The sequence below is a fragment of the Melanotaenia boesemani genome, chromosome 14 (genome assembly GCF_017639745.1).
Source record: "Melanotaenia boesemani isolate fMelBoe1 chromosome 14, fMelBoe1.pri, whole genome shotgun sequence".
Classification (NCBI taxonomy): domain Eukaryota; kingdom Metazoa; phylum Chordata; class Actinopteri; order Atheriniformes; family Melanotaeniidae; genus Melanotaenia; species Melanotaenia boesemani.
Genome location: NC_055695.1, coordinates 16589191 through 16610419, shown reverse-complemented (window position 1 = coordinate 16610419; position 21229 = coordinate 16589191). Strand labels below are relative to the sequence as shown.

Below are 21229 nucleotides of genomic sequence, written 5' to 3'. Positions count from 1 at the left end.
CTACCAGTTTTATTTTCAGAAACAATGACTACTTATTCATAGGGTCGCACCGAGACAGTATAGACTATTGGTCCAGTACTATGTGTGTGCACACATACTCAGTATTCTTAAAGGTGTTCTGATAATACAGAACTGAAACCAATGTGAAAATACGTTGTTTAAATGCAGTTTTCTTGACAAATTAACACATAAACAACAATGTTATTACTCATGTCATATTAAAAATCTGAATTAGCCATTATATACTTTATTCATAAGTACTGAACTCAGGAAAGCATCTAGCTCAGCTTGTTGAATAAGGAATCCACACTCCTTGGAGCCATGCCCGAGTTTATCGGATAAACCAATAGTGTTTATATATATTTAAGTACAAAAACAAAAATCTATTACTTGACGTAAATAGTACAGCTCATTGGGCACTCCCCCTGAACATGAAGCTGTTATCGAAAGATGGATCCAATGACAGTCTCATACAGTCTCTAGGTCCTTCTGAACAATTTCATCAAAGCAAATTCTGAACAGGCACTGATGCTCATGACTCCCATTGAAGGGTCCAGCATCTCTGAGATCTGCAAATAGCTCCATCCAAAACTCAACCCCATAAAAATGTATAAATTTTTTCAGAGATTACACATATTCTATTCAAATCAAATCAATCCAACCAAATGTTGTATTTCACTTCCCTTTCTATATAAGGACCACCAGGTATCAATCTGCTGGTGCGGATTTCTTCAAGATGGTTTGACAACCAAACAGTTGCTCAGGTCCACGAAGTTCCGCTCTGATTACATTAATTATATTGGTTCTGGAGCTATAATATTTTCTTCGATGCAACCCAGCGTTATTGAGTTTGCTTTTAAGAGTCCTAAAACTCATCAAGTCCAGTATTACACTATATGAGTGACCATCGTTGACACACTGAATGCAGCACAGCAGGATATCTAGTCCTTCTGTCTGGTCTGTGTTCTGTAAAAGCTCCAGAGACCGCCCGCATCAAGAACACAAAGGTGTAAACTGGCTGAAGTTAACCCTGCAAAAAAGGGCAAAACATTGTTCAGTTAGGAAAAACTTCAAAAGAAGAAAAAAAAAAAAAAAAAAAAGGAAAATTCATTTGATAAAATGTATTTTTTTTTTTCATAAAATGTACATTTCTGTAAATATGGAGGTGTTCTTATATCTTTTATATATTTTATATCTTTATTTTTTACTTATTTATGTGTGCCTGTTATATTTTTATTTTCTTATTCATGTGTGCTTGAGCCGAAATATTTCTCCAAGATTTAGTTTTTCTTACATAATGACAATAAAGATCTTCAATCTTATTTCCTTAAATGTAAATTTGTTTTCAAACTTGCAAATGTGTTTTTTTTTTTTTTTATGTAAATGTGTTTGGCACTTCCCAGCCACCATATTTTATAGATGCACTTGTTCCTCCAGCTCAAAAACAATCATGTTGGGTTAACTGGTGATTGTAAACTAAGCCTAAAGGAGTGAGTGGGATTATGGAAGGTTGTCTGTCTCATTTGTCTCTGTGTTGGCCCAGTAATGGACTGGCAATCTGTACCCTGCCTCTCACCCAATGGCAGCTGGGATAGGTTCCAGCCCCAGAATGGATTAAGCAAGTATAGACAACGGATGGATGCTTTCAACAGGGGAACTTTTCTTTATAACTAGATTCCTTTGAAGAAAACCATTTTAGAACATGGGAGCTGTTAGTCAATTGCTAACTCAGTTGAGTAGTTTGCTTTTGTTGTAGGACTCGGTTTGTTGCTTTTGCATGTTTGTTGGATCATAGACTAACCGCTTGGAGGGTTAGGGGTTGAGTTATTTACATAACTAAGCAGAGAAACACAGTGTTACAGCATTCCATCAAGACTGAGCCCCATTTTGACCACTGATCATTTTTCCACTCACACACTGCCTTGTTATTCTTTGCTTTTGTTAGTTTTTCCCATTACACATGACTAGTTAAGACTTAACCTTTTAAAAATTAAGAAATCATGATCAAAAAAACAACATGGCTTGCATTAAAACAGACCCTGTAATAATCCAAATATCCTTGTCCCCTGGTTGCCAAGTCCCTCCCACCCCCTCTGTTAAATGCATAAAATATCCTGGACACACAAACCAGATACCATATTGAAATGAATTCCTCTTAAAGTCATAAATGGAAAAATCTGGATTATTATTAGTGCAACTGCAGATGTTTTTGTAAATATTCCATGTTTGGTTGTTTTCAGTTTCGCCTCACTCAGTTTGATGTGTAATTTTACTCCTGCTGCAAATTAACCCGCCCATAAGAGGAAAAGACACAAAAATAGTGTGTTGAACAGGTCACATTAAAAGCAAGCTACTGAATTACATGACGTGGGTTTAGCAAAAATGTTAAAATTAGCTAAAGTTGTAGTCTATATGTCATTCTTTGATTCTTCCCGTTGTTCATTATTACACCTTTTTTCCCCTTTTACTTATAGTTAATTATTCTGAACATGGCTGTAAGGTCAATCAGGATTAAATGGTAATTGGCATTATTTTTTGTACTTTTCTTATGCTTAAGTTATGCTGTCTATAACAGTTTAAGTCCTACAGTAAAGCAATTCAAATTTCAACATTTTTGCTACATAATTAGACTGTTTTATAAACCACCAACAAAAATATTCCACAGCATGGACTATAGGTAAAATTCAGTGACTAAGTTTGCAGCATTATCTTCTCATGGTACTCATACAATTTGTTTCTCTTCGATGTTAATATATATGATCTATCCTGAAATACGCACAATTTGATTGTACCACAAAAAAAAAATAAATAAATATCTGAGCTTTTGATACCCAAAAGTATACTTTTAAACACCAAAGCTGACAAAAATGGCTTGCAAGGTTTCCATTTTTACAGGTCAGCCATGTGGCTTGTAAAAGACCTCTGAAATTGTGGTGATTTATTGACCTTATAAGAGGATATTCTTGATCCTCTTATCATCGCATGACCAAAAGCTGACAACAAAAAATGCCTAAATCTCATTTTTAAACCAAAACTGAAGACACTCCCGCTTACTCTTGTAAAACCTTTAGAGATGTTATTTCAGCTTACGGATCGGTATTCCCAGTTAAGGAAGACCAGGTTCTTTACTTACAGTAGCTCCAGCTATACTTAACAGCAATGCAAAATATTACTTGGTTACACACACACACACAAAACACAACATCTGTGAACCCAAGCATAAAGCATACTTTGTCTCTCCAACCTTGTGTACTGAAATATTCAAGAGTTCCTGCCTTATGAGGCAGTTGCAGCCATCTGTGCCCCTGCGTTCAGACCTCCTATCATGGCTGAGCATAAGGCCAACATCAAAATACATATGTGTGAAAAGTGTCTAAAAAGATTTTCTACTTTTCTCTGTATTTCAAATTTCAATATTGCCTGAATAGCATAAGCAACTCTTTTCGATTGCTTAGACACATGCACAGAAAAACCCACGCAAAATTCTGCACCTGTAGAATCAAAATTTCCATATCCACGAGAGAGGAAAGGAAACATTTACACAAGACAGCCTCCACTCATTTGAAGTGATCTTTTCTGTTTGGTGTCTTACAATGTCATTGTGGAGCAAGCAAGCTCCTGTGAGCTTTACAAATTTCTTGCTAAATGAGAGATTTCCTGAGACAAAAAAAAGCGGAGGAGGAAGGGTGCAATCAGTCCAGGTTTGTTCTAGGCAGCATCACTTCCTTCCTTACCATCAGGAGAGTGTCAGAACGACACATTCAAATGTGGTTTTCACCCAGCACTTTCCCAGGACAGTAATGCAGAGCAATTCTAATGGTGTCATTCAAAGCAGCTGCCTTTCTCAGCAATAAACTAAACGCCTTGCCTAAGCAATTCAAACCGCCTCCACAGATTGCAATGTACTCAACAAAGAACTTATCTTTCAAGTGAAACTATTCATCAATGAATGTGTTTGTGTGCCTAAGAGAAGAAAACGGTTTGAAAAGACCTCAGTTACACCTGAATGGCTACTTTTCCTGTTTCACTGTTGTCACTGTTTCACATTTAGTGAATTCAACTGTTTTCTATCTGTTGTGCCAGTTAAATTCCACCTTAAAACAGCAATTGCAGTATTGATGGGTGCAGTGGGAAAGCAAAACTGTAATTATCTGCTTTTGAAATGGGTGGCAGCGCCTTTTAGTGAAGAGGGAAAACTTTGTTTTGTGTAGGTCAGAAGCCCAACAGCACCAAATAACAACCAGTCCCACTTATTTTCCTCACAGAGAATGGGGTCATTAGTCCATGACAGATGTCAAAGAACCCAAAAGAGAAAGTGTTGCTTTATCACTTATCTTCATAGGCACACACCAAATGTGCCTACAGTACAAAGGGCCTCAAAATTCTGTTTATATTGCCATCTCATACAATACCACAATTACAGCACCCATGCTCATAGAAATAAGTTGTGTTTTAAGTCAGTGTTTATAGAAAAGTGAACAATGGCAAACTTCACAGAACGTCAACAGTTTATAAATGGTATCTTCAATATATCACTGTTTTAGGGGAAATGTGTGGAAAAACCAGACACTTTAAAAGAAAAATCGGTAAAAAGAATCTCTGAATATAAATTAGAATTTGGCCCCTGATAAGAACAGACTTGCAGCAATCAATATTTTCTTTCACCTTGTTTTCTTTTCATTAACAAAACAACAATAACCCTCACAAAACACCAAAGAACTGGCAGAGAAACTGTAATGTAGAGGCTTTTTTTTCCTAGTTTGTTGCAGGAGTACAAGCCAAGAGGAATTGTAGATCTTTAGACCTTTTGTCTGAAGAACACTGAGATGGTCACTGGAATGTGTGCGTGTCTGAGTTTGTGTACCGTCCTGTGCGGAAGGGAGGGGGTCGTCCTTCAGTGAACTTAGCTTGTGCTGTTTTGGCCTGTGTTTACATAGCCTTCTGAAATGTGTTCAAGTAAGAACAATGCGTTGAAAGGTTCCAAAATGGCGACACAAGTCATAGTGTTGATAGTTCCATAAAAAAGCAAATGACTGCTGCCAAAACGTCTATATGTGGTGTAAAATAAAGTCATGTGGGATGATTGTGTTTCTGAGTAGATGGTAAAGGGGCCAAGCTGCCTGTTTTTGAAAGCAGATTAAAGATCAGGACAGGAAGGGCCAGGTTTAGGGAAACAGGAAGACTGATGCAAGGAAATGAACGACGTCACCAGCCAGCCCACTGCAGTCTGCCCTGAAAGTGTAACCCAGACCCAGCGAAAGTATGGAGTTTTTCCTCAAGTCACCGATGAAACTTATACTTTTCACAGGTATGTTAGCTTATATATATTACAACAAGAGTGTGTTATTATGAGATAGCTGAAAATACATTTCTGTTGCTTGCTGTCTCCATGTTATCTATTATAACTTAGAGATGTACTTGAGCTTGACTTTTCTAAATATACCAGATGTGGTTGTTTGTGTGTGTGTGTGTGTGTGTGTGTGTTGCTAATAAACTGTAGTCTTATCTTTTATGTGATGTACTTCAGTAAATCCTTTGACGGACACTGTTCCTGTCAGAATATGTTAGAACTGTGTGATATATTAGCGTCTTACTGGAAGCACATCTTTCATCTTGTACCCTAGAAGGTTTCAGAATCTTAAAGTTAAACATAGACACACATCTCGTTTTGTCTTCGCAGCATGGCTCTGGAGTCTGATGGACACATGCAGCCCCTCTGACATTTGCAACTCCTGTCACAAACATGCAACATGTAAACCCATGAATAGATCCAACGCCTGCTTCTGTAACCAGGGATATACAGGAGATGGAACAAGATTTTGCAACGGTAAATGCAGACACAGAAAGCCACACGCATATTTCAGGCCATTAAAAATGATGCAGTAGCCGAGCAAGCCTTGTGCAGAGCTGCCATGGAAGCTTTGAATATTTTTGGAAGCTTTTGTTGTTTGTGACAGCACATCGTAGTATTACACATATAAGGCCAAGATTTGCATGTCTGTTGTTCCATTTAACAATTTGTGGTGCAAAGTAACTTGGATTTAAGCTGTTAAAAATACATCACTAGATATGCTAAAGCTTCTTAAGATGACTGCTTATAAATGTTTATCTTAAAAAAGGGATATTAAATGCATCTGTGGTTATTTGAAAGTAATTTTTGCTATAGAGTGCTCACATAGATGGAGGACATTAACCACCAATGGAAACATCTTTCTTTATGTTAAACTATGTTCTTGTATTTAAAGTGGATTATTATTTTAACATAGACTAAAAGCATTGTCAGTGAGTTAACTTGAGATTTGTACAAGTTAAAGGAACAACTTTAATACTCTTCTCATTCACTTTTAGGACAGAATTTTAGGTATGAAGGACTGTCTGTGGTGGCTCGAAACAGGCATTTTTTTATAATTGCATTTAATAGACAGAGAAAAAAAACTTTAAAAGTTAAAAGAGAAAAAAAGTTAAAAGATCTCCACAATGGAGCTTTATTAAGAAGATTTTAATGGCTGATATTGCTTTTCGGTCTGCATTGTTAATCATGTTATGTTTCTGGGCTGTTTAGAATTCCTGAAACTCTTTATGTTTCCTGAACAAATCGGATCACAATCATAGTACGGCCCATATTTTTCAAGGACCAAAAATAAATCAAAATGTGAGTAATAAAAACATTGTGAGTGATTTTATAACAGGAACAGGGTTTAGGTTCCTCTCTGGGAGCAGATTTCAAACAAAGATGACAAAGAAAAAAAATCAATCAATTGATTACATGCATTTAGTCTATGAGGAATTTTAATAAAATATAGTTAAATAGTTAAAACAATAGATAAGAGTGAATAATAAAATATGTAGAGGATTTGTTTGTTATAGACTGACAACAAAAGTGTTCTGTGTCTAAGGGAGGCATTTCCTCCTTGAATATAGTCCTCTCCCTCATCAGAACAGAGGATTTCCCTTACCGCACAGCTTATGTGCAAAAGGTACAGCAGAGAGGAAGAGCAGAGCTTCCATTATACCTAGACAAGCAAAAACAACAGTGGAAAGTCTTCTAAGCTCATTTTCAATAAACTGTGGAACCAGAATAGGAATGTGGGTTTGAAAATAAAGCTGGGACAGCTCTTTCTATAATGAGAAAGCCACAGCAGCGCTCACAGCAAACCGCTTTGTATTTGCTGCTTCATTAACTTGGACAGCAAAATCCAAAATATTTGAAGTAATTTGAGCAGCTTGAAATCAAACAAAGGCTAAACAACTGCTCAACAATCACAGTGGTGAACAATTAAAACGCTTGTAGACTGCAGCCCGTCAAGGCTTCAGCCAAGGCTTGACTAACCTCATGGAGGCAAAGACGACATCACATGTGAGCTTCATCAAGTTCAAACGCACACCAGGGCCCATGACAAGAATCAGATGGTATTCCTAAAATACTAACTGTGGAAAACAATACAAGACTGTATTTTTGTAGTCCAAAGCCAGACAGGAAAAAAACAATGCTTGTGTGATTTTAAAACAAAAGAAAAAGAAAAAGGCTGTGCAGAGAAGCTATGATGACTACTATGAGTTTAACAGATTTATATCTGGATTATTAGATAGCCTTAAAAAATCCCACTGAATTATTGTTCCAGAATTGGTATCTACGTGTATCAGAAACTTAATACCAGTTTGGGTTTTTGTGACCTATATTCTTATTGTGTCTTCTGGTGTTATTATCATTCTCAAGTGATAACTTACGGCACCATTTTAAGTGAATCATTTAAGATTAAACTCCCTTTCTGATAAAAAAGAAAGAAAGAAAAAGCATCCTCCAGTCACGTTGTAGAGAAATTACTTTTCTTTTTTTTTAAGAGACAGATCCAAGATCTGAATATCTCAATGGAATAAGTCAGAAACAAATCTGCTTGGCTTGTTTTTACTTCTTATATGGTCAACAAAAACTTCCACAGCCGTTACCAGCAGTGTACTTACTGGTCATGCGCTCTGAGGGCTTATTACAACAACCATAATGAATCAATGTCTTAACACAACGGGTTGGAAAGGGAAGTTTTAACTTCATCAGAATTTTTTAAATATTTTATCGACAATGTTTGTCTGTAAAAGAAAAAAAAAGAAAGAAAAAAAAAGAAAAGTACATGTAAATATGACTTTTTCCTTTTGATTTTAAATGTGCTAGTAACTAGAAAAAAACAATGTTGAAACCTACTTCAGAACATTTTTTTTTATTATTATTATTCTCAACTCATCTTCTTTTCTTTCTTATTTTCGCTTTACAGATGACGATGAGTGCCGAAATGTGACCAACATCTGCGGGGACAGGGGTAGGTGTACAAACACTGCGGGCAGCTACTACTGTGAATGCGTCTCTGGATACAAATCAACGGGACTGACTGAATTCCAGCCCAACGATGGCACTGAATGCACCGGTAAAGTCTAACCTGGAGTGAACATACAAAAAAATTCACACTGGGATCTGCAGCATACTGTACTATAAGCTGTATTCATAGAACCTTGGTACAAGTATCATGCATGATTGTGTGTTAAAGCAGTTACCACACAGCTGAGAGGGCGTCAGGTCTGTGAATGTGTGAACTGTTTACGCTCTCGCTGCACAGAGGAGGATAAATATGTTGGAAGGGATTTTTTTCTTTTTTTTTTCCCTCAACCTTTTACTTCCTTCCCATCTGCTACTCTGTGAAACCATCTGAGATCTTTTGTTTGTTTTGCACTAGAAGAACAGCACCTCTATCCCAAAGCTGTAGGCTGAAGTATTCCTGCGCATATCTAACTGCATGACAAGAGAAACATAGCAGAATAACAGGTTTCAACTAATTTATATAAAAAAAAATGTTCAGTATATAGATAGAAGTGCTATAAAGCAACATGTTTATGTTCATTCTTTTAAACAAAATTTAAAATGAGAGTCACTTAAATTAAATTGTGATGTTTTAATTGTTTAACTTCTTCATTTGCATCTTTTAGATATTGATGAATGCAAGTCAGGAGAGGTCTGCGGACCAAACTCACACTGCCATAATACAAATGGATCTTTCTATTGCACCTGTCATCGTGATTACATCCCGACTTCAGGCACTAAGGACTTTCATCCAGAGAGCGGTGTAAGATGTAAAGGTCGGTATCAGAGCAGAAGAGCACACACTCCCAAACACACACGATCGTAATGTGTGAACACTGGTTCTCACAATCGAGGACAAATTCTTTCAACCTTTTAACTTTCTCTCAAAAATTCACACACAGCCAATTTAATCATTTTGAAGCTTTGTTGTGAAGCACATTAATAAATGGTGCAATTTTTCTCATTTTTAAGCAATGCTTGTGGAAAAGAGAGCTGTGTGTTGTACCTACAGCCTGTATAACACTTTACTGCCATGACCTTTTTAAATATAAGAGATACTTTTGAAAATCCTTGTTTTCCAGAACATCCCCAAAAATACTGTCATGACAACATCGGATGCATAATTCAGACTGTCAACAAAACGCTTGAATATGTAAGTACCTCTCAGTCAAATAAGGTGAAATTATATATGATGATGCTGCCCCCTATTGGAGAGTCAGGGGACTAACCTGTGATGAAACAGGCTAATTTAAAGCATACTGGAGAGTATTAAAGACAACATAAGCCTCTATTCAAAAGTAATTATGTTTCCAAAGAGAACTAGATAAAATTTATATATATGTATATTGAAAGGCTAAAAGCTAAATTGTGTACATTTCAGTTTCATGTAACACTTTTGTGCCTGTATGTCTGAAACAAGACTGTTTTTGTCCTGCAGGTGATAAAATTTGTCGTTGTCTGACTGATTCAAAATCACCAAATGATTCTCATCCTGAAGTGTCAATTACAGACACTTTTTTAGACAGGTGTTTCAGAGAGGAACAAGGAGGGCTGTCCCAATCTTAAATGAACAGTGTAACTGCAGCTATTTGTGATGATCATGATCACAATTGGAAATGTGATGCAATCGTCTTTATTACTTCCCACAGTCTGAAAACATCTGTCTGAAACTGACAGAAACGTTACATGTCCATTTGATATGTGCTTAATGACGTCATCTTATTGCACCTTTGTTATCTGCTGCAGAGATGTCACACCTGCTGTGTGCAGTTTTTTTTTTTTTTTTTTTTTCATGTTACTTTAATTTCCAATAAATGGCTGTAATTCTTTGCACCGGTAAGGTAAATTATAAAAAATAATAGTGAACATCTGATAATAGCATAAACATATAGATAGTATTACAAATCATTAAGTGCAATGATTGGTAAAGCTAACAAGCATATCTTTTATGCTACGGTGTTGTAACACATTAAATGCAGCATTACTGGAAACAGATATCAAAGCCTTTGACATTCAGGTTTGTTTTTTTTTTTTTTTTTTTTGTGTAAAAACACTTTTTATTTAAAAATTGCTCCTTTAAGAGAGTTCTAGCAAAAACAGGCAGCAGCAGCAACAGCAGCACTGAATAGATTTTTTTTATTATATGAAGAGCCAATGCAAAATAATAATGCAATGGCCATTAGTGAAAAGACACAACTGGTTTGAAAGAAAAGACGTTTCACTAACTGTTTGAAGACGCTGATGAAAAATTTAAATTTAGCCTACATCTAAGTGGCACCCGCTTGAAGAAGTGGCTGAAACTAGGACCTACATATTGCTAGTGCCCCTTATGTCACACTGTACAGAGCTTGCTAGATCTCCAGTGAAACATCACAGCAATATTGATGTTAGAAATGAGATGCTCTCCTTTTCAAATAGCTAAGGTATAAATTTTAAGTACTTGTGCATGTGCGTTGCATACATATTACAGCCTTAATCACAGTTTCTTATTAAATAGAAACTTAAAGGGCCATACACTGTCCTGGAAGCTCCTTGTTGGCAGCACAAAGCTTACACCTTTTTATTTTTATGCTATTTTATGTGAATCAGTAAATAATATGAGTGCAATATGTAGTTGGAGAAGTACCTTTTTGATGTGCAAAAATTTATGATTTAGTGTTTTATAATAGGTCAATGTTGGAAAAATGGAGTTCAGGCTGTAGTTTGAAACTAGACATCTGTGCTCACTGGGATGTTTTAGAGTGATAGAAAATGAGCAGTCCTCCTTTTGCAGAGCTATATTAAAGCTTCTTAAGTGTTTAAAAAGTCATGAAAACAATTCTCAAAAAGAAATACTTTTCCCACCTCTAGATGAGCAACATCACGGAGCCACAAATCCTGCTGAGAGAAATTGCCAAGCAGACGTCTGGTGAACTTACCTCAGTAGAAGTGATCGCATATGTTGAGGCCTTGAGTCGGTCTGCATCAGCACTGGCTGCTGGGAAGAAGGATTACACTGTCAAACCATCTGCCATCAACTCAACTCTTTCAGTAGGCTTTGTTTACCATTGCTGTTTCTCAGTCAACATTCAGAGCTCAGTTATGCTTTCAACTGGTTTAAGAAAACAACTGGTGCTACATACAGTTAAATGCAGTCTGTACAGTTCTGTTGAAGGTGCAGCCTGATATTCTTTTCTCCTTATATAATGTGTAACATCTATCAGGCAATAATTTTATTAAATCCTACTTTTCTCATGCACTGCATGACCAAAGCTTTACGAAATCATCTACAAACCACCCTTATTGAAAGCATACCAAGTATTACATGCTATGCTATCTGCACGTCACACTAAAATCCAGCTCGTGTCAAAACAGAAATTAGTAAAAGCTGTAAACAACCTGGTGGAGAAGGATGAACTGGTGGCTTGGAGCAGGATGAAGGAAGAACATCGTGGACAAACCATCACCAAGCTGCTGCATGTTGTTGAAGAAAGTGCTCTGTCTTTAGCCAACAGCTACAAAATCCCAACTGAGCTTGAAATCAGTGCAGCTGAGATGGGTAAGAATTGTTTCCCTTTATGTACTTTGCAAATATCTGAAGTTGTCTAACTCCTAAATTCTGGATAATCCTGACTTCTTTTTTTCTGTTCTTTTTCTTATCCTCAACCACAGAATTAAAACTTTTCACCTTTGATCCACATCACACAAAAGCCAAACTGACTGTGTCCATGGGAGGAGATCATATAAGTCTAACACCAAAACCCAGACCAGAGGAGGACAGAAATGGTAAAGCGGCCTAGTCTAAATGTCTGAAGTTGAGTAAATCCAATTACAGGCAGCACTTGGGAGAGGTGCAGTGCAATCTTGCTGTCTGTAGCCATTTGTAGCATAATTTCATGCTACAATTTAAACTAGCAACAGTTCAACTACAGCATTTTTGATTTAGGACTATCCAGGCATCAGGGTACCAGAATTGCTTCTTTATGAAGTCCTTGATATTTTTTAATTGAAACGGTACCTCTCTTCATATTCTGCTAAATGTAAAGGAAACCAAAGCATTAAAGGAATTCATGCCTCTTATCTGCTTCTACATGCACAGCTGGTTATATCTGTACCCTTAGTTCAAGTTTAATATTTTACAGTTAGCTGTCTTTCTAAGCTAGTGATATTAAATCATGTGTTTATTGGCTGGCCAAACTTAACGGGGAGCTTGATCAGCAAAACAGTAAGTCTAACTCTCTCTTGCCTTTGCGCCACTTGTGTTGTCCATCAGGAAGTGTGTCAGTGGTGTTTGTGCGATATGACAGCATCAGTGACATCCTGAAGCCAGGCAGCGACCCAGGTGTCACTGACTACTCACGGTATGCAGAAACAGGGGAAATCACTGTCAACTCCCAAGTCATAGCAGCTGCCGTCAAACCTGCTGACGTTTACCAACTTGACCATGTCGCCTTCACTCTGAGGCACAATGAGGTAAAGACTTTACAGAGTGCTGAGGTTGGTCACATCTTTTTTTTTTCTTTTCTTTTCTTTTCTTTTGTTTTCTCGTCTACTTCTGCTCTCTTGTATTTCTTAAATATGTACTTCAGTCTATTTCTGTGACAAAAACAGCCTGGCTATTGGATTTTCTTTGAAGTGTCATAATCCTTAATGCTGTTCTTGGGCCACAAGTTCAAAAGATTGCATAACTGTCCTTGTTCTGATAGAGAGTAGCATTTTTCCATCCATCCATCCATCCATCCATCCATCCATCCATCCATCCATCCATCCATCCATCACACAGGACCCAAACAGGAAGGGCCAATCTGAGCATCAACACGTAACAACCAAGACACAAACTAATTAAAATTACAAAAAAGTGCCAAAACAATCAAAGAGACCCACAAACATAAACAATGATATAAAACATTTAGACACTGCAGCTGAATTTTTTTTTATTAAATTTAATTACTATTTAATTATTTAATTGCTATTTAATTTAATTTAATACACAGTATATTTAAAACACAGTGGTGTGGTGGTTAGCATCGCAGACCCCCAGCAAGGTCGCTGGTTCGAGCTGGGTGCAAGGTTTGAACCTGGGGCGCAGTGGCCTTTCTGTGTGAAGTTTGCATGTTCTCCCCGTGTATGCGTGGGTTCTCTCCGGGTTCTCCGGCTTCCTCCCACCGTCCAAAGACATGCATGTTAGGTTAAATGGTCACTTTAGGAGTGAATGAGTGTGTGAATGGTTGTTTGTCCTTTATGTGTTGGCCCTGCGATGGACTGGTGACCTGTCCAGGGTGTACCCTGCCTCTTACCTGCTAAAAAATGCTGGGATAGGCTCCAGCTTACCCCTGACCCATAATGGACTAAGCGGTACAGAGAACAAATGAATGACTGAATTAATATGGAATCAGAGCATAACAACAATATACAGCCCCCCCCCCCCCCAGTTGAAATGCACCAATACATTTCACAGTCACATGAAAACATTACCTGCTGACTTTTAGTGCAAATAAAAAATGTTAACATAACCAGTTTATGGTTTAAAAAACTGAATATAAGTATTTTCTAGTAGTCAAACTCTGACTAAGACAATTTTGTGTCCTTTGAAATGGACATTTCAAAGAAATGGTGCTAAATGATTCCAGCAACAAACACACACACACATAAATACGAACAGATAAAAAAAAAATATATATATAAAAAAAAAAAACTGAGACATACACACAACTGCAGATTGCAAAAAGACTCACAATTAGAGATTAAATCGGAAGCAACAACTACAAAACTGATTAAAAAAGACATTTAGCCTCCCTTTCAGTTCTGCTGTTTTCCTGGAGGGGTGAGGGCCCTCTACATGCTTGTGCTCAGGGGTCCCTCAGCTTATAATTAATCCATGAAAGTAGAAGATTCATGTCTGTCCTACTTTAAATTGGCTGTTAAACTTTCTGTGTTACATTTGAGTCGTTTGTCAACATTAACTAACAGGATCTTAGTTGGTTCACTCTTCCATATCTCATCATTTATACCAGACCGGAGTAATTATTATGCTGCACTTTTACTGTAAAAAGTAGCTTCCATAGTCCCAGACTGTGCCTGGCATTAAACTGATAACTGCCAGTTTCATTAAAGTCTAATTTAAACACACATGGGAGGAACCGATAGTGGTTTGTATGTACTTTAGATTAAATTTTAAGATGTTTCTTCTCTCTGTCTGCAATGCGGCACCTTTTAGGTAAAACAAGGAGAGATGAAGAGATGATGGAGAAATCTGGGCAATGAGACAAATAACCCAAAAAGTTAATGCACTAGTGTTTTATTTTAAGATAATTAAAATATAGGAGACAGTGAAATCATTATTTTTAATGGGACACTTGAGGTTTGGGCCTAACAGGGAGGAAAGGATTTATGTTAAACAGTGTAAAATTGTTCCTCTGCTGCCTTTAAAGAGCAATGCTCAGTGATTCTAGTAATATTGTTTTTTGTTTTGTTTTTGTTTTTTTTGTTTTTTTTTAAACCATTTGCAAAATATTGATTGATACATTCCTGAACTTTCCAAAAAAAACTAAGAAAATTAATACTTGTTTAATTATTTCTTTCCAACTGGTGTTGTATTAGATATCATTGGAAAGTCTGATTACTCACCTTTACAATGCGGTATGACTTTTAAGGCTCATGGATTTGTGGAATAAGCAGCACAGCACTAAATATGATAGTAGTGCCTCAAAAAATCTGTTAAAATCCCCTGCAATATTTTCCAGTTGGTTTTTACTCTTGTTTCGGGCTTTAAGTGCTGTTAGGTGTGTTCCAGTCACACCTGATTGGCACCTATCAGATCTTCAGAGATAACGGAATGAGATTCTGGAGTCTGTGGTGATCCCATATCTCCAGAATCTGAGACCTAACCTCATCTTCCAGGATGACAAGACTCTCTCCCACAGAGCCAGGAGAGGAGAGGATGAAGCGGCCTGCCATGAGTCCAGACCTCAACCCTAGTAAACACTTGTGAGAATTAGCAGAGGATGAGCTATACATACTAGAGTGACCAACACAACCACACTGGATGACCCTCACCAGCTCCTTGTCTAAGAATGTGTTGCCATTCAATAAAATGTGACCAGGCTGGTGACCAGCATGAGGAGGAGGTGCCAAGCTGTTGGTGGCTGCAGATGGATTTTCCACATGCTACTGAGGTCCCAAACAGTGTGAAATAAGTAGTGTAAAAATGGCCAATATATTTTTTTGTTGTTGCTGTTTCTTTTTCCTTATTACGTGGGAGAATGCAATCATTCTATCCACCAAACAACTCAAGAGACCAACAGGAATATATTGCACAGGATTTTGGCACATTTTAAGGGACAATTACATGTTATATCTCACTGTAAAGGTGAGTAATCATGCTGTCCAGTAATGTATAATGCAACACCAACTGGTATTATTAAAGTGGAAAAAAATCAACCAAACACAGATTTCCCTACTTTTTGAATTAAGTTTAGTTCAATGTAAACATAACAACATTCTAACATTGCCCATTTTAACATTTTTTTTAAGTTATAACTATTGAAAATATTTACCTTGTACTTTAAACCAAAATTTTATTTTGGGAGTTATTTGTAACGCAAAGGGAAAAAAAAGACAATTATATTAAAATGTCCAACATACTGTGTGTAGCACTCAAACTTAGGATGGATTACACGTATAATATGCTGCAAAAGTCTAATTTCCTTTTGGGATTAATAAATTAACTTTCAGTTCAGTTTAGCTTGTTTTCCCTGCTGTTTTGATGAGACCTGCACAATCAGTTATTACTTCCTACAAAGCATTGCTGTATTAAAACTAATAAAAACTGCTCCATCTAGAGCTCTTACAGCCGCTTTGTTTCTCTACTTCCCTTGAAGCCCATCGACACTAAAGCTGATGTGACGAAATGCGCCTTCTGGGAGTACGAGGTGGACAGCCTGCAGGGTCGATGGGCAACCCACGGCTGTAAGACAGTTCATGTCAACAGCAATGCAACCACCTGCTCCTGCAACCACCTCACACACTTTGCTATCCTGATGTCATCTGGGCGAGCCAATGTGAGTAATGAGGCATTCAAATGCAACAGTATGAAGGTATTCTCACTCAGAAAATTTTATGACCCATTGGTTGCTCTCATATTTATAATAAAGAATTAAATACAACAGTTTAACACAAATTTTCCATATTATTATTATTATTATTATTATTATTATTATTATACTTAGTGGAGCTAAAAAAAACTCTCATATGTTACTATTGATTTTATCTTTTAATTCCATCACTAACTGAAATTGTACATAATAAATATGGTGTACATAAATGAACAGCCTCCATTCCCTACATTTTAGAACCAGTCAAGCCCAGTATGTCTACAAACCAGCATACTGGGATAAACTCAGACTTATATATAGTGATTTCAAGTTGAAAATGCAACAAGTTACAGCTCCAGCATACCATGAAACTGTGAATGAAACACCTCTCTTTCCATTTGCTTCTCAGCTGGTAGCCCACCATACCATCTTGACCCGGATCACCCAGCTGGGGATGATCATCTCCCTCATCTGTTTGTTCATGTGCATCTTCACGTTCTGGTTCTTTTGTGAGATTCAGAGCACCAGAACCACCATCCACAAGAACCTCTGTTGCAGCCTCTTCATGGCCGAGTTCATATTCCTGGTGGGGATCAACATGAACACGCATAAGGTGAGGAAGCACAGAGCCAAGTGGAACAAACAAGATCACCTGTTTGCATGACCTGCTATTTATCTGTCTGTTTTATTAGGTTTGTATCTTCTCTTACTTGAATTTCAAGTTATTTATACAACTATATTTAAGAATCTTCTACAGCAAGAAAGAATAATAATAAAAAGCAGCACAGTCAATTGAATATATAACATGTAGGCATAAAATGACAAATTTTTCTAATTCAAAAATTGTAAAATGTCTCTTTTTGTTTGTGTTTTTTCTTCTCTTGTCTGTTGCCAGCTTTTCTGCTCTGTGATTGCCGGGCTGCTGCACTACTTTTTCCTTGCAGCCTTTGCCTGGATGTGCATCGAGGGCATCCATCTGTACTTAATAGTGGTTGGCGTCATCTACAACAAAGGCTTTCTGCATCGGAACTTTTATATATTTGGCTATGGAAGTCCTGCAGTGGTTGTGGCCATTTCCGCAACACTTGGCTCAAAGTATTATGGCACTGATAGAGTGTAAGTACAAAATTATTTACCTGTGATGGTGTGGAAATGTGAGATGGCAAAGGGCTGAGTTTGGCTTCTTTTCAAACTCATTCAGCACTTCCCCGGAAGTAAGATAAACACATCATATTAATTATAAGCACAAGGGAACAGATTGAACTTCGCCTGCAGGGACATAAAGTTTAAATTGTTTAAACTGAGTCTCACAGAGTGTAAATTAATTAAGAGAGTTTATTTAAAAAAAAAACAAAGAAAGAGTTTGAAAGACTTTGAATATGTTTCGAAATAAATTACCACTGTTGATTTTTTTGGCAAATACAAGTACAAGTTTGTTATTTAGGAGAGATTTATTTTTCCAACTTTTTGTCCCCTTAGATTACTGCAATGTTTGTTCTGGCCCACTGGCCCATATAATATTGTTTTTAATACAAGGATAGATAACACTAAGGTAAGATGTTGATGTAAATTCTATTAACAGGATATGCTAACTAAATAATTTCTTGTATTGCAGGTGTTGGCTGAGCACAGAGAATCACTTCATCTGGAGCTTCATTGGACCTGCATGTTTGATCATTCTGGTAAAATCTTGTGTCTGCGTAACACACTAACAAAGCAATCAAAGATTGTTTTTAAGATAAATATTCATTAGACTGAGTATGTTTGTTGTGGTTGTTTTGATCTGTTCCCACTAAAGGTCAATCTGTTGGCTTTTGGAGTGATCATCTACAAGGTGTACCGACACACTGCTGTAAAAAAGCCTGAAATCAGCCACTATGAAAACATCAGGTACAATTAATGGGTAGGGCTGAGTTATGATGGGCCATGTTTACTCGATAACGTTTTCATGCAAAACCCAAAATGTTTTCGTTCGCCTATTAATGAAAAAAATAGCATTTACACAACAGCGGAATAAAAACTACCTCAGTGCAGACTGAAAACACACATAGGACCAGAAACACTGCAGTGTGTATTTCTATAAAATGTGTGAACTACATCCTCATCAATCCTAAATGCATACCAACCGCCTGTAAAGAGGTGTATTGGTTACCTAGCAAAGGAAGCTATGTGTCTTCACTATATGTCTAAATATGGCACAAAAACCAGGTTTTGTTTTCAGAGACCAAAATAACTTTGAAAGATTCAGCAGCACAAACAGAACATGAAGGTCCATCATTGCTGTTGTTGCCATGTAAATAAGTCCCAAACTTAAGAAAACTTTTGTGTTTTACTGTCTCTGTATTGTTATGTTAGTGGGGGCTTCAAGTAAACTCCTGAGGAAATAAAACATTTGCTCACCGTTGACTCTAAAAAGAGGCTTGCTGCACTTTGTGTAGCTCATTTAAGTCATTGATATCCCCTCAGGTCTTGTGCTCGTGGGGCCTTGGCTCTGCTGTTCGTTCTTGGTGCCACCTGGACCTTCGGAGTTCTGCACATTCTCAATGAGACAACGCTCACAGCTTATCTGTTCACCATCACCAACGCCTTCCAAGGAATGTTCATCTTCATCTTCCTCTGCGTGCTGTCCAGAAAGGTAATATTCAGTAACATCTATCTATCTATCTATCTATCTATCTATCTATCTATCTATCTATCTATCTGTCTATCTGTCTGTCTGTCTGTCTGTCTGTCTGTCTGTCTGTCTATCTGTCTGTCTATCTATCTATCTATCTATCTATCTATCTATCTATCCATCCATAATCAGATATTTATCAGACATAACACATGGACACAATTTTTTTATTATTATTTAACTAGCAAATACTGAACTCATATAATTTCTACCATAATCTTCTTTTTTTATTTTTATTTATTTATTTTTTTTTCAGATTCAAGAGGAGTACTACAGGCTTTTCAAGAATGTGCCATGTTGTTTTGAATGCCTAAGATGAATTACTGTAGCTAAAAGTTTACCATCTGCACTTGTACAATAATTGTCAACAGCTCCTGTGGTTCATGCTTTAGTGTTTCTCTCTTTCCTTCTGTCTTTTTTCTAATTACCATGGGAGAGATTTCTAATAAGTGTAGCATTTGTAGCTTATATATATATATATTTTTTCCTTTCACAACACTGGAATAATATATGATATATGTTTTTCTTTCATTTATATCCATTGACTTTCTATACAATAAACCATACAAGTGTATTGACTCTTACAAAAACCTCTTTCTGATAGCAGTAACTGAATGAATATATATATATATATATATATATATATATATATATATATATATTAACTAAGCTGCACAACTCTGTCTTCTAGCTTTTTTGTGTTTGAAATTGATTAGTAAATTATTAAAATGAACGTGGTGAACCAACACATATCTCTGCTGTTCATTTCTTTTATGTGCAAAATCAATGTTCTTCTTCAATGCAGTCTTTTTAACTGCCTACTCTGAGCAACGCACTGTAAGGTTGTCAATCAATGGACAAACCGGTAACTGAATAGGCCAATATCCCCATCTACTGGTATGAATTAAAAAAACACTCCTCCTACTAAAAATACTTCCAGATTATCACACATTCATACTATTTTCATTTCATCATTTCATTTGAATGTCATTAAATAAATAAAAGTCATTGTAAATTTATTGGTCATTTTTGAGTAGTTTCTGTACAGCATTCATCATTCTGGACTGTAAAGAATTTAAGTTTCTGCAAGTGGATTTGAGAATTAAAAACCTAATTTTTCAAATAACTATTAAGTTTAATAATTGTTCCATCTATTGTAAATATGCTGATGACTCTCAGCTCATATATTTTCTAGATTAAAAATGGTTATGACAAAAGAACCTATGAAAGAGGCAGTCATTTATAGTTAGAGCCTAAACCGACCAGTGAACTTGTTGGAGCATCTCAGGGATGTGTTATATTTTTTATGATTATGAAGAAATGTAATATATATATATATATATATATATATATCCATCCATCCATCCATTATCTTGACCGCTTATTCCATTTCGGGTCGCGGGTGAGCTGGAGCCTATCCCAGCATTTTAACAGGTGAGAGGCAGGGTACACCCTGGACAGGTCACCAGTCTGTCGCAGGGCCAACACAGATAGAGACAAACAACCATTCACACACACACTCACTCCTACGGAGAATTTAGAGTGTCCAATTAACCTAACATGCATGTCCTTGGACGGTGGGAGGAAGCCGGAGAACCCGGAGAGAACCCACGCATACACGGGGAGAACATGCAAACTCCACACAGAAAGGCCACCACCCTCAAGGTTCGAACCTCCCCCCAGCCGAGATTCGAACCGGCGACCTTCTTGCTGTGAGGCTGCGGTGCTAACCACCACACCACCGTGCAGCCATATATATATATATATATATATATATATATATATATATATATATATATATATATATAATTATTATTATTATTATTGAATGGTGACACAAACAGATTTGTTATATTAAACATATTATTCAAAGCCTTTATTCAGTAAATTTACATTAACAGGGCCCTACACTCATGTTGAGATTGAACCTAATGAACTTAGTGAGACATATATATATATATATATATATATATATATATATATATATATATATATATATACATATATCTCCTTTATTTGAAGAACCTCATTGAGATTATAATCTCTTTTCCCTAGCCAAGACAGCAGCATTTTTAAACAGACATCTCAGTTCACATAGTGAAGATGTCATTTCCAGCTAAATTTTATTATCTTTCC

General features: G+C 36.7%; 1 protein-coding gene across 1 annotated transcript; it reads left to right on the top strand.

Moving 5' to 3' along the window:
- Positions 1-5205: 5205 nt before the first annotated feature.
- On the top strand, positions 5206-19667 carry adgrl4 (adhesion G protein-coupled receptor L4). The gene is made up of 16 exons (XM_042007162.1): positions 5206-5308; positions 5681-5827; positions 8268-8417; positions 8974-9123; positions 9430-9500; positions 11198-11377; positions 11702-11885; positions 11999-12112; positions 12600-12799; positions 16207-16386; positions 16829-17032; positions 17315-17535; positions 18035-18101; positions 18218-18309; positions 18886-19054; positions 19350-19667. The coding sequence occupies exons 1-16, from the start codon at positions 5263-5265 to the stop codon at positions 19410-19412; spliced, it is 2238 nt and encodes a 745-aa protein (XP_041863096.1). The 5' UTR covers positions 5206-5262; the 3' UTR covers positions 19413-19667.
- The last annotated feature ends 1562 nt before the right edge of the window (positions 19668-21229 follow it).